The sequence below is a fragment of the Symphodus melops genome, assembly GCF_947650265.1.
Source record: "Symphodus melops genome assembly, chromosome: 21".
Classification (NCBI taxonomy): Eukaryota; Metazoa; Chordata; class Actinopteri; order Labriformes; family Labridae; genus Symphodus; species Symphodus melops.
In genome coordinates this window covers 20,299,406-20,312,823 of record NC_136711.1, presented here as the reverse complement: position 1 = coordinate 20,312,823, position 13,418 = coordinate 20,299,406, and the positions used below count along the sequence as shown (strand labels likewise).

General features: G+C 43.0%; 2 protein-coding genes across 2 annotated transcripts; both read right to left on the bottom strand.

Moving 5' to 3' along the window:
• Window positions 1-1,204: 1,204 nt before the first annotated feature.
• On the bottom strand, window positions 1,205-4,181 carry LOC306842150 (microfibril-associated glycoprotein 4-like). Its single transcript, XM_079372250.1, has 6 exons — window positions 4,161-4,181; window positions 3,855-4,007; window positions 3,686-3,724; window positions 3,434-3,530; window positions 2,630-2,797; window positions 1,205-2,539 (listed from the first exon to the last, which is right to left on the bottom strand). Exons 1-6 carry the CDS (start codon window positions 4,164-4,166, stop codon window positions 2,286-2,288), a joined length of 717 nt encoding a protein of 238 aa, XP_079228376.1. The 5' UTR covers window positions 4,167-4,181; the 3' UTR covers window positions 1,205-2,285.
• Window positions 4,182-7,527: 3,346 nt separating this feature from the next.
• LOC306842149 (microfibril-associated glycoprotein 4-like) lies at window positions 7,528-9,770 on the bottom strand. Its single transcript, XM_079372249.1, has 6 exons — window positions 9,651-9,770; window positions 9,345-9,497; window positions 9,184-9,222; window positions 8,932-9,028; window positions 8,003-8,170; window positions 7,528-7,912 (listed from the first exon to the last, which is right to left on the bottom strand). The coding sequence occupies exons 1-6, from the start codon at window positions 9,654-9,656 to the stop codon at window positions 7,659-7,661; spliced, it is 717 nt and encodes a 238-aa protein (XP_079228375.1). The 5' UTR covers window positions 9,657-9,770; the 3' UTR covers window positions 7,528-7,658.
• Between the last annotated feature and the right edge of the window lie 3,648 nt (window positions 9,771-13,418).

The window sequence follows — 13,418 nt, the reverse complement described above, 5'->3', positions numbered from 1 at the left end:
GAACAGATGGGTCTTCAGCTGCTTTTTAAAAATGTCCACAGAGGTCAGGGTTCAGTTCTGGGAGAAGACCGTTCCAGGATTTAGGACCCACAACCTCAAAAGCACAGTCTCCTTTAGTTTTTAAGCTTGTGCGAGGAACAACCACCGGGCGCCGCCGGGCTCGCCAGAGTGTAACCTGAGGACAGACGAAATACAGCAGGACTCATTTTAAACATCAGCGGTCAGGGCTGGACTCATGTAGGTCAACTCATCAATGTGAGAGTCTGTGACTGGAGGGGGGGGGTCTTCATTGTGTGTTTATGTAACTTGGACACCTAGTGTTCGAAATGGGTACTGCATGGGAACACATTTAAGGTACTGAGTGTGTATGAGTGTGTGTGAGTGTGTGTGTGTGTGTGTGGGGGGGGGGGGGGGGTGTTAGCAGATTTGTTGAGTGAAGAGTTAGTCAGTTTTAGGTACGGACCTTCACATACCATTGAAGGCTACTGAGGCCACTGCGGCAGCAGTAGCGTCCGCGGCGTGCACTTTAGCTTCTTCAACAGCCGCACACAGCTTAGCAGGGCTGAAGGGATGTAGATTGGAAATGTACCGTCATGGTGATCAGGTTTCTGTCAAAGTGAGGTGGTCCATCAGGATCCTGTGTTTTCTATGAGCTTCGTATCTACATTAAATATTAACAAACGATAAACAGCTGCTGCTTCACACCGACAAATCGATCTGAACATGTGACCTTCAGTCTCTGTTTAACTTTGGATTAAAAAAGACTGATATTAACAAGCAGCGCTGAACTCGTTGAGGTCAGCTCATCGTTGGGAGAGATCGTGTGATTGGTGGAGGTTTTTTTTTAGTTTCTATATTTAAAAGGAGCAGTACGTAACTCTGACACCTCGGGCCTGATTTACTAAACGTTTACGTGTCTTAAAACATTCGCAAACTTGATCCCACTGTGAACAGCGTGCAGTGAGGATTGAGTCTTTCATATGAGCAAAACAACATATTGGGGTGTTTCTGCCCCAGAGTGCAAAATACTGGGAGGAGAAAAATGCAAAGAAGTGAATTTAGTAGAAATGTAACAAGGATGCTGCTTTTAGGCTGAGCAGAGACGGACCGCATGGATTTGTCTGTTTTTAAAACCAACTAAAAATGAAAAATGTGCAAAATGTTTGTTCGTACAGAGATTCAGACACGTGAGACAATCGGCTCATAAGAGTTGAGATTGTTTCTTTATTTGGGAAAGATTACAGATCATTACAGATTATGAAACATCACACTTTATTTCAACAGTTTCCTTTAAGATATGAAAACCCTCCAGAATACCCACAATTCTCTCTGCTCAACAAAGATTTGAGTTGATTCAGGTTCAAACGGGGACCTTTGATATTTTGATATTTTTAAATATCCTGCAGCAGTTAAACAGGCTTTAATGTCTGCAACATCAGCGTGTAACTAAATAACATCCTTTTTGTTACAGAGGAAGATGGAGGAGACTTTTTTAAATCACAGACTCCTCTGATAGAAACAGTAATGCTCACAGAACACACCTGGATATATTGTAGTTTGTATAATCTAGGAAGTCATTCACTATCACTGATAGATGATGTATTAATCTGGGAATGGATGCACATTTCTCTGGACTCTGATAGTTAGAAAACTGAGAAAGCCAGACTTCCTTCTCCGTGCGGTGTTTATGTCTGCAGTGTTAGCACCATCGTTTCTTTGGCCATGAGGTCACAGAGGATGGTCTGAATGAGGTTTCCTGTTGTTCTTCGTCTGAATGTTTTTTTCTTACTGATTTCAGAGTTTATCATGAGTCCATCGAACAACATCACCGGCACTACTACGACTCTATACTGTAATCACCTTATCATTAATGTTACACACTGTGTGGGTTTTAATTCCTGTCTTTCCACGAGCTAAAGTGTTTATAGTGTTTATGCCTTGAATGATTTAAGTCTTTGTATTTTTTATCCCCCTTTTTTAATTCATGTAAACCTGCTCATAGCTGTTCTTTTTTTCTTTTTGCTTTTTGATGCTGTTTATATTCCCTGTTTCACTGTTTTTTTGGAGCTGTTGTGACACCCAAATTTCAATAAAGATGATCCTTATCCATATCTTTGTACTGAAAGAATCTGAACAGAAAGACACAATAAAGACTTCCTTTCAACTTTTCATTTATTACCTGAAAGTAATAACTTTATGCAGCTGCTTGCACATTCTCAGAGAGGCTTCTGTTTTTACATCTGAAGAACTCGAGTGTTGTCGATCAGCTGGTTGGTCCTGATGATCTACTGCACAGGACGGATCTTCATGCTGATGCTCTTCATTGAGTAGTGATAGCCTTTCCAACTTCCCCACTCGACTCCCACAGCATCAAGAGTGCGACCGGCCCCCCAGCGATAAACCCCGTTTGGATTTGTGTAAAAACAGCTAGAGTACCAGAACGCCCCCAAAAACGTTTTGGCACAGTTGTACTTCCAGGTGTCCTGGTCTTTGTCGAAAGTGGAAAACGTCATGTTGTTTTGTCTAGTGAGTGAGTCTCCTTCAGAAATACAAAAAGAGTAAAGTCAACACCCAACCACTCCCGAAGCTCACCTAAATATCAGAAACAAAAACTGAGCTTCTGACTCACCTGCCCCTCCGTCAATGAATCCAGACACATGCAGTCTGTATCCGTCCGTCTCAGAGTCGATGGAGAACGATGTGTAACGGGCGGACGCTGTGTTTCCACTAAAGTCCTCCATGTCCACCAGCAGCTCGTACTTTTTCCTCAGTGTCAGGTGGAAGATGTTCTCCAGACCTGAGAGCAACCGCACACAGAAACATGCAGAATGAGCTGACCGTACTGTTCAGGCAGGAAAGCACCTGCATTTCAAAGATAAACATGAACAGAACATTAACCTCAAGTCTTTAAATGAAGTGTCATAAAGTGACATGAATCATTTATAGCAAGCTGTGATGATTGAGCTGTTGTGGTTTCTGGCTGTCGGGACATGAAATGTCACCTCACTGAGCATGTGCGGGAGGTCGAGAGAAACCAGCTAGATATAGTGGGTCTCACCTCCTCGCACGCCTTGGGCTCTGTTACCCAGCTCCTCCAGAGGGGCTGAGCTCTTCACTTGTTGCCTGCATCGGAGTTTACCCCGGCGAACCAGAGGGTCGCGTCCCTACGCCTTGGGGTAGGGGGCAGGTCTCTGAGGGGGGTGATTGGGATGAACGGCCTCCCTGATCTGAACCCGAGCGGTGTTCTGTTATTGGACTTCTGTGCTAGTCACAGTTTGATAACAAACACCATGTTGGAGCACAGGGATGTCCATAAGTGCACGTGGCACCAGGACTCCCGAGGCCGGAGGTCGATGATAGACTTTGTGGTCGTGTCATCTGACTGCTGATGGTCATGACTCTGAAATGGTCACTTCTTGATTTCATTCCTCACCGAGCCAGTACTCTCCGGCAGCGTTTCCAAAGCCGCTCTTGTATTGGTCCCAGGGTCTGTAGAAGTTCACGGAGCCATCCATCCTCCTCTGGAACACCTGGGGGATGAGACAGAGGTTCATTGACTAACAGTAGTGTTTTGTTTCCATGAAGCTCGCTGGTAATGTTCAGTTTATACTTTGAAACTAGACAAACTTTTCCTGTTGCCCTGCTGCTGAGGAGTATATTTAGATTATTTGGAAAAATCACTCACCGTCCAGCGTCCTCCGTCTGAGTTCATGTCACAGTACACCTGAACACAAACGCACACATGAAACGACCTGCTGGTGAACAGCTTTCCTGTCAGGATAATAACGACTGTGTGTGTGTGTGTGTGTGTGTGTGTGTGTGTGTGTGTGTGTGTGAGGGGGGGGGGGGGGTACCTGGATGGCAGACTTGGCTCCGATGGGGTAGATGGTGTACACTCCGCTGGGCAGCCTGCTGTCACTGTTATCGATGTCACTGCAGTCGACGGGCAGGATGAGCTGACCGCTGATCAGCTGAGGAGCCAGGAGGAGCACGAAGAACAAAACCAGCTGGAAATAAAGGTAAAGATTTTCACAATAATTGAAAAATATCTTAATTAAAAACAGATTAACAACATCTGTCAGTGTAACCAAAAGCTGCTTCAGGAAGTTTTCAGTTTATTACAAAGAAGCTAAAAGAGACAGAGGACGTTAGAAACGTACCGTCATGGTGATCAGACTTCTGTCAAAGTGAGGTGGTCCATCAGGATCCTGTGTTTTCTATGAGCTTCGTATCTACATTAAATATTAACAACACGATAAACAGCTGCTGCTTCACACCAACAACTCGATCTGAACATGTGACCTTCAGTCTCTGTTTAACTTTGGATTAAAAAAGACTGATGTTAACAAGCAGCGCTGAACTCTTTGAGGTCAGCTCATCGTTGGGAGAGATCGTGTGATTGGTGGAGGGTTTTTTTTAGTTTCCATATTTAAAATTAAGTAAGTAAGTAAAAGTTTATTTACATAGCATTTTTCAAGAGCATAAAAACGTCACAAAGTGCTTCACAATCAGAAAAATAAAAACACAGTGCAGACAAAACAGTCAAATAGAAATACAGAGACAGATTAGACGAAGGCACGTTTGAACAGATGGGTCTTCAGCTGCTTTTTAAAAATGTCCACAGAGGTCAGGGTTCAGTTCTGGGGGAAGACCGTTCCAGGATTTAGGACCCACAACCTCAAAAGCACAGTCTCCTTTAGTTTTTAAGCTTGTGCGAGGAACAACCACCGGGCGCCGCCGGGCTCGCCAGAGTGTAACCTGAGGACAGACGAAATACAGCAGGACTTATTTTAAACATCAGCGGTCAGGGCTGGACTCATGTAGGTCAACTCATCAATGTGAGAGTCTGTGACTGGAGGGGGGGGGGGGGGGGGGTCTTCATTGTGTGTTTATGTCACTCGGACACCTAGTGTTCGAAATGGGTACTGCATGGGAACACATTTAAGGTACTGAGTGTGTGTGTGTGTGTGTGTGAATGTGTGTGTGTGTGTGTGTGAGTGTGTGAGTGTGTGTGTGTGTGTGTGTGAGTGTGTGTGTGTGTGTGTGAATGTGTGTGTGAGTGTGTGTGTGTGTGTGTGAATGTGTGTGAGTGTAACTGCCAAAAAGTTCAGTTTTGGAAACATATTTGTAAATCGCCATCCTGAAGTCATTGTTGCTCGCATACATAAACAAAATACATCAAAATAAAGCTCTGAGTGTCCTCTCACTCATAAAGCAAAAAGTAAAACAATAAAATGTTTCAGTCACCCAGGGGAGACATTTGTTTGACAGTCACACACCACATACACACACATTGGGCTCACACTCTAGCTGATGTCCAGAATTTCAGAGTTTTCACTCATGTTTTAAAATTGTGACTGTGGTCCCAGTCTGAATGGTAAATACAAATAAAATATATCAAAACGTGCGCCTGTTCGTGCTCTTGCTTACAGTCCAAACGGATCGGTAATACCATGCTTAGTTTTTAAGATATTTGAGGTTTTGCGAGCAGTGGTAAGTCCATTCAAATACATTGATGGAATGTTCTGGCAGTTTGGCAGATCAAAGCTGAATGTAAACCAATCGGTGAGCAGCAGGTGTTCAGAGTTAGAGTGATGACATCATCATTTGAGTGGGACCATAGCAGTGTGACAGAGTTCTGTCTTAGCTGTTAGCTGACTACAGTTAAACAGCATATTGCAGGTAAAAGACAAAACTTAACTAATCATAGGAAAATACGTTAACAATACTGTTTTTAAAGAAATTCAGAAATTAATAACCCACAGGGTCTCCTGGAGACGTTTTAGTACGTTTTTTAGTTTCTATATTTAAAAGGAGCAGTACGTAACTCTGACACCTCGGGCCTGATTTACTAAACGTTTACGTGTCTTAAAACATTCGCAAACTTGATTCCACTGTGAACAGCGTGCAGTGAGGATTGAGTCTTTCATATGAGCTAAACAACATATTGGGGTGTTTCTGCCCCAGAGTGCAAAATACTGGGAGGAGAAAAATGCAAAAAAGTGAATTTAGTAGAAATGTAACAAGGATGCTGCTTTTAGGCTGAGCAGAGACGGACCGCATGGATTTGTCTGTTTTTAAAACCAACTAAAAATGAAAAATGTGCAAAATGTTTGTTCGTACAGAGATTCAGACACGTGAGACAATCGGCTCATAAGAGTTGAGATTGTTTCTTTATTTGGGAAAGATTACAGATCATTACAGATTATGAAACATCACACTTTATTTCAACAGTTTCCTTTAAGATATGAAAACCCTCCAGAATACCCACAATTCTCTCTGCTCAACAAAGATTTGAGTTGATTCAGGTTCAAACGGGGACCTTTGATATTTTGATATTTTTAAATATCCTGCAGCAGTTAAACAGGCTTTAATGTCTGCAACATCAGTGTGTAACTAAATAACATCCTTTTTGTTACAGAGGAAGATGGAGGAGACTTTTTTAAATCACAGACTCCTCTGATAGAAACAGTAATGCTCACAGAACACACCTGGATATATTATAGTTTGTATAATCTAGGAAGTCATTCACTATCACTGATAGATGATGTATTAATCTGGGAATGGATGCACATTTCTCTGGACTCTGATAGTTAGAAAACTGAGAAAGCAAGACTTCCTTCTCCGTGCGGTGTTTATGTCTGCAGTGTTAGCACCATCGTTTCTTTGGCCATGAGGTCACAGAGGATGGTCTGAATGAGGTTTCCTGTTGTTCTTTGTCTGACTGTTTTTTTCTTACTGATTTCAGAGTTTATCATGAGTCCATCGAACAACATCACCGGCACATGACTCTATACTGTAGTCACCTTATCATTAATGTTACACACTGTGTGGGTTTTAATTCCTGTCTTTCCACGAGTGAAAGTGTTTATAGTGTTTATGCCTTGAATGATTTAAGTCTTTGTATTTTTTATCCCCCTTATTTGATTCATGTAAACCTGCTCATAGTACGAATTTCTGTGAATACGTTCAGTTTGGTTACATCTTGTAGAGATGATTTTGCTGTTAGCAGACTACGATCTATTCTGAGAAGATATGACCATATTTGAAGAGAAACACAATATATGAAGTATCATAAAAGTATAATGTTCGGCCTCAGTTGACAGTACAATGATGAAGTGTTCCTCAAATAGAGGTTTGACATTTAAAGAGTAAAGGTCATGTGATTCTTCATACCATGTACAGAAATATCTAAAGTGGGAAGGAATTTGTGACATCTGTTGAACTGTAAGGACTCCATTAAAGGGTCTATCTTTCAGCCTGCACAGAGTCTCAGTGTTGTCTGTTAGATCAGAACCACGGCTGTGATATGCTGCATGAATATTATCCAGTCTGTTGATAGATTCAGCTTTAGGGACATTTATATTATTCAACCCATCACCTGCTCATAGCTGTTCTTTTTTGCTTTTTGATGCTGTTTATATTCACTGTTTTTTGGAGCTGTTGTGACACCCACATTTCAATAAAGATGATCCTTATCCTGATCTTTGTACTGAAAGAATCTGAACAGAAAGACACAATAAAGACTTCCTTTCAACTTTTCATTTATTACCAGAAAGTAATAACTTTATGCAGCTGCTTGCACATTCTCAGAGAGGCTTCTGTTTTTACATCTGAAGAACTCGAGTGTTGTCGATCAGCTGGTTGGTCCTGGTGATCTACTGCACAGGACGGATCTTCATGCTGATGCTCTTCAGTGAGTAGTCATAGCCTTTCCAAGTATACCAATCGACTCCCACAATACTGAGAGTGTCATCGGCCCCCCAGTGATAAACCCCGTTTGGATTTGCGGTATGACAGAAACAGTACCAGAACGCCCCCAAACACAGTTTGGCACAGTTTCTTGCCCAGGTGTCCTGGTCTTTGTCGAAAGTGGTAAACTTCATGTTGTTGTGTACAGCGAGTGAGTCTCCTTCAGAAATACAAAAAGAGTAAAGTCAACACCCAACCACTCCCGAAGCTCACCTAAATATCAGAAACAAAAACTGAGCTTCTGACTCACCTGCCCCTCCGTTAGTGAATCCAGACACATGCAGTCTGTATCCGTCCGTCTCAGGGTCGATGGAGAACGATGTGTAAAGGGCGAACGCTGTGTTTCCACTAAAGTCCTCCATGTCCACCAGCAGCTCGTACTTCTTCCTCAGTGTCAGGTGGAAGATGTTCTCCAGACCTGAGAGCAACCGCACACAGAAACATGCAGAATGATGAGTTAAAAACTCTTTTCACACCACCTATGAGCTGATGAGCATTTCATGGTGGAATATAAGTGAATGCCAGTTTACCTCAAGCAGGGAAAGAACAGAAACCTCAAGTCTTTAAATGAAGTGTCATAAAGTCACATGAATCATTTATAACAAGCTGTGATGATTGAGCTGTTGTGGTTTCTGGCTGTCGGGACATGAAATGTCACCTCACTGAGCATGTGCGGGAGGTCGAGAGAAACCGGCTAGATATAGTGGGTCTCACCTCCTCGCACGCCTTGGGCTCTGTTACCCAGCTCCTCCAGAGGGGCTGAGCTCTTCACTTGTTACCTGCATAGGAGTTTACCCCGGCGAACCAGAGGGTCGCGTCCCTACGCCTTCGGGTAGGGGGCAGGTCTCTGAGGGGGGTGCTGGACAGCGCTCTGACTGGGGACTCCATTGTTCTACTGGGAGACTTCAATGCTCACGTGGGCAACGACAGTGAGACCTGGAGGGGGGTGATTGGGATGAACGGCCTCCCTGATCTGAACCCGAGCGGTGTTCTGTTTTTGGACTTCTGTGCTAGTCACAGTTTGATAACAAACACCATGTTGGAGCGCAGGGATGTCCATAAGTGCACGTGGCACCAGGACTCCCGAGGCCGGAGGTCAATGATAGACTTTGTGGTCGTGTCATCTGACTGCTGATGTTCGTGACTCTGAAATGGTCACTTGTTGGTTTCATTCCTCACCGAGCCAGTACTCTCCGGCAGCGTTTCCAAAGCCGCTCTTGTATTGGTCCCAGGGTCTGTAGAAGTTCACGGAGCCATCCATCCTCCTCTGGAACACCTGGGGGATGAGACAGAGGTTCATTGACTAACAGTAGTGTTTTGTTTCCATGAAGCTCGCTGGTAATGTTCAGTTTATACTTTGAAACTAGACAAACTTTTCCTGTTGCCCTGCTGCTGAGGAGTATATTTAGATTATTTGGAAAAATCACTCACCGTCCAACGTCCTCCGTCTGAGTTCATGTCACAGTACACCTGAACACAAACGCACACATGAAACGACCTGCTGGTGAACAGCTTTCCTGTCAGGATAATAACAACTGTGTGTGTGTGTGTGTGTGTGTGTGTGTGTGTGTGTGTGTGTGTAGGGGGGGTACCTGGACGGCAGACTTGGCTCCGATGGGGTAGATGGTGTACACTCCGCTGGGCAGGCTGCTGTCACTGTTATCGATGTCACTGCAGTCGACGGGCAGGATGAGCTGACCGCTGATCAGCTGAGGAGCCAGGAGGAGCACGAAGAACGAAACCAGCTGGAAATAAAGGTAAAGATTTTCACAATGATTGAAAAATATCTTAATTAAAAACAGATTAACAACATCTGTCAGTGTAACCAAAAGCTGCTTCAGGAAGTTTTCAGTTTATTACAAAGAAGCTAAAAGAGACAGAGGACGTTAGAAACGTACCGTCATGGTGATCAGGCTTCTGTCAAAGTGAGGTGATCCATCAGGATCCTGTGTTTTCTATGAGCTTCGTATCTACATTAAATATTAACAAAACGATAAACAGCTGCTTCACACCGACAAATCGATCTGAACATGTGACCTTCAGTCTCTGTTGAACTTTGGATTAGATAAGACTGATATTAACAAGCAGCGCTGAACTCGTTGAGGTCAGCTCATCGTTGGGAGAGATCGTGTGATTGGTGGAGGGTTTTTTTTAGTTTCTATATTTAAAAGGAGCAGTACGTAACTCTGACACCTCGGGCCTGATTTACTAAACGTTTACGTGTCTTAAAACATTCGCAAACTTGATCCCACTGTGAACAGCGTGCAGTGAGGATTGTGTCTTTCATATGAGCAAAACAACATATTGGGGTGTTTCTGCCCCAGAGTGCAAAATACTGGGAGGAGAAAAATGCAAAGAAGTGAATTTAGTAGAAATGTAACAAGGATGTTGCTTTTAGGCTGAGCAGAGACGGACCGCGTGGATTTGTCTGTTTTTAAAACCAACTAAAAATGAAAAATGTGCAAAATGTTTGTTCGTACAGAGATTCAGACACGTGAGACAATCGGCTCATAAGAGTTGAGATTGTTTCTTTATTTGGGAAAGATTACAGATCATTACAGATTATGAAACATCACACTTTATTTCAACAGTTTCCTTTAAGATATGAAAACCCTCCAGAATACCCACAATTCTCTCTGCTCAACAAAGATTTGAGTTGATTCAGGTTCAAACGGGGACCTTTGATATTTTGATATTTTTAAATATCCTGCAGCAGTTAAACAGGCTTTTGGAGCGAGCCCGGGGAGGCCAGGCACACACAAACATATGACGCACGCTCCCTGCACACACCGTCTTCCCTCCCACCCTTACACACTCGGCTACTGTATGTTTGTGTTAAGGGCAACGTTTTTCCCCTGCATTCAATCTGTGCCTCCCTCTACAGGAATAGTATGGAAGTGTTGCATAAAATTACGTGTTAAATTGATTAACACACCTCGTAAGAAAAAGGGGGCACCACCTGTCTTGCCAGGAACAACTGTATTAATTATGAAAATCAATAAATTTATGGATTTATTATTTTTACTCAATCTCAAATCTAAGTTATGAGTTCTCAGAACGTTCGACCACTATGAATCAATACGAACACACTTCTGAATTTTATGCGTGATATTTAATGAATAAAAATGAACAATAACAGAATAACGGAACGATCCAAAAATGCATCAGATATATGAAGAAACAACACGATGACTGATGTATGCTATGTGAGAGAAACCAGGAATGACAGATACTATCCTAACTAATTGAGTATGGTACGGTGTTTAACGTCTGTCTGACAAAATTATTGATTAGATTCGGACAAAAATACCGAACGGCAAAAAGATAAAAAGGAGGAAGTTTGAAGCTAAATTACGGGGCTGACCTGAGCTCGGTGGAGATTTGAAAGTGAACACCCATGACACGAAATTCTGAGTTGATAACAAGCTGTTATGCGTCTTACTTGTCACTGAACCATCGAGTCCTCCAAATGGTGCTGGAGTCTGAAGAACAGGTCTTGGAAAGTCTGTTCTCAATTCCTACAGCCCGGAGTCGCCGTGGTGATTCTGGTCGGGTTCGGGTTAGCGCGTCACTGAGGGATGTGTCTGCACGTTCACGTCCTCTCGCGGAGCTCAGGTGATTCGTCCAAAAAAAAGTTTTTGATGATGAACGATCGTCAACTTTCTGTTAATTGAAGTGGCCGGTTCAGTTGTTTCAGAATCGTTGCGAAGTCACTGGTTGAAAAGAAGGATCCAAGAATTGATAAAAACGATTCAATTAAAAACTGCGCGTTCACGAGCCTTAATAGAATGTCTCTAGGCTGGTAAATATTGAGTTAAACTAGAAGCAATAACGTCCTTAAACAAAGAAATACAAATCGAATAAAAATCAAAGTCAGAAAACAGAAAAAACGTGCTGGAGTCAAAGTTCCGTCCTGACGACAAGTCCAAAAAAACGGAGTAGAAAAACAAGAAAGAATATACGAGAAGAGAGGGGGTAACAAGAGGCCGGAATACAAGAGAGGGTTACACAAGAGAGAAAAGAAAGAGGCAAAAGAAAGAGAGTGAGCAGAGCGCACGCTTCAGCTTAAAAAGAGCACCCAGGATGATACACGCCCCCTTGATGACGCGTGTTTTCAGGCGGAGACGGAAAAAAAATAACTCTCTACAGTTTTAAGAAAAATCTGAATTAAACGTACGACACTGCACCATACTCGAGTTTTACTTCTATTCTTATACAAAAGTAAAGATGCACAGTTATAACCTTTGGAATGAAACCAAACACGAGTTATTATTGAATTGTGACCTATATTGAGTTTGTCAACTTTTCGTTGATAGTTTAAGTCAACAATGAAATAACATATACAGACAGCTATTTGGAAAGGAACATAACATCAAACCATGAATGGATTTATTAAACATAAAAGCGATATCAGGCTCTAACGGATTAAACATTGATTTAAAAGAACCACTGGGTGGCAGTAGTGCTCCATGCAAGTCTTTGAACCAGAACAGTGAGATTTTAAATGGCAGAGTAATTTCTCATATTTTCGCGGTAGATGGTCCGATTTGAGTCCTGTTTGGATGAAAACGTTAGTTTCAATGTTCTTAGGAAGATTACCCAACTGAAAATTAAAAAAACACGTTATTTAATATACATCTGAACATGGAGGCATCTTCTCCAGTCATTTTATGGGGGGTCACGCAGGAGTCAAGACATTCCTGGCTAGATTACAGCCGTCATGTAAATCATGGCTCCATGGCAAAGGTGTTTATTCTAATGTCAAGAAGAGCTCTCCAAGGGGGAAGAAGATTTATCCAAAGGTGGAGAAACCGGTTCCTGATACGGGATTTGCGTATTGAGGTCTTTGAAGATGTTTTTTTCTTGCATTCCATGAGGTGCGATGGCTTTTAGGATTTAAAGTGGGGAGGGTTCAGACGGAGTGTCATGTCAAAATGCATGGAGGATAAGGGCCGTAAAAGTTGAGTTGTGTAGGAACAGATGTTGAGGTGCGAGGGGGAGGAGAACTCCAGCAGGGCCCTCTTGAATCTAATCAGATCAGAAATATTCCTTAACAGAAGTAGTCTTTTTTTATGCCCCCCCTCCCCCTGCATCCTTCCTGTAACATGCCCTCCCCCTGCATCCTTCCTGTAACACGCCCTCCCCCTGCATCCTTCCTGTAACACGCCCTCCCCCTGCATCCTTCCTGTAACATGCCCTCCCCCTGCATCCTTCCTGTAACACGCCCTCCCCCTGCATCCTTCCTGTAACACGCCCTCCCCCTGCATCCTTCCTGTAACATGCCCTCCCCCTGCATCCTTCCTGTAACACGCCCTCCCCCTGCATCCTTCCTGTAACACGCCCTCCCCCTCCCTCTCCAAAGGTTCCAAGATGAAGCCAGGTCAGCACGAAGTATCGCTGCAGACCGGTCCTCTTTGACCAAAGCAATTTCGTTGTACTTGTACCTGTATCAATGACAAATAAATCAGATTCAGATTCTGATTCTTTTAATGTCTGCAACATCCGTGTGTAACTAAATAACATCCTTTTTGTTACAGAGGAAGATGGAGGAGACTTTTTTAAATCACAGACTCCTCTGATAGAAACAGTAATGCTCACAGAACACACCTGGATATATTGTAGTTTGTATAATCTAGGAACTCATTCACTATCACTGATAGACGATG

Excerpts from the sequence above, each read along its gene's own strand:
- LOC306842150 (XM_079372250.1), bottom strand. Across the intron at positions 3,531-3,685 it reads CAGACGGAGGACGCTGGACG|GTGTTCCAGAGGAGGATGGA; the intron begins GTGAGTGATTTT and ends CTCATCCCCCAG. Across the intron at positions 2,540-2,629 it reads ATTCATTGACGGAGGGGCAG|GAGACTCACTCACTAGACAA; the intron begins GTGAGTCAGAAG and ends GTATTTCTGAAG.
- LOC306842149 (XM_079372249.1), bottom strand. Across the intron at positions 9,223-9,344 it reads GAGCCAAGTCTGCCGTCCAG|GTGTACTGTGACATGAACTC; the intron begins GTACCCCCCCTA and ends GTTTGTGTTCAG. Across the intron at positions 7,913-8,002 it reads ATTCACTAACGGAGGGGCAG|GAGACTCACTCGCTGTACAC; the intron begins GTGAGTCAGAAG and ends GTATTTCTGAAG.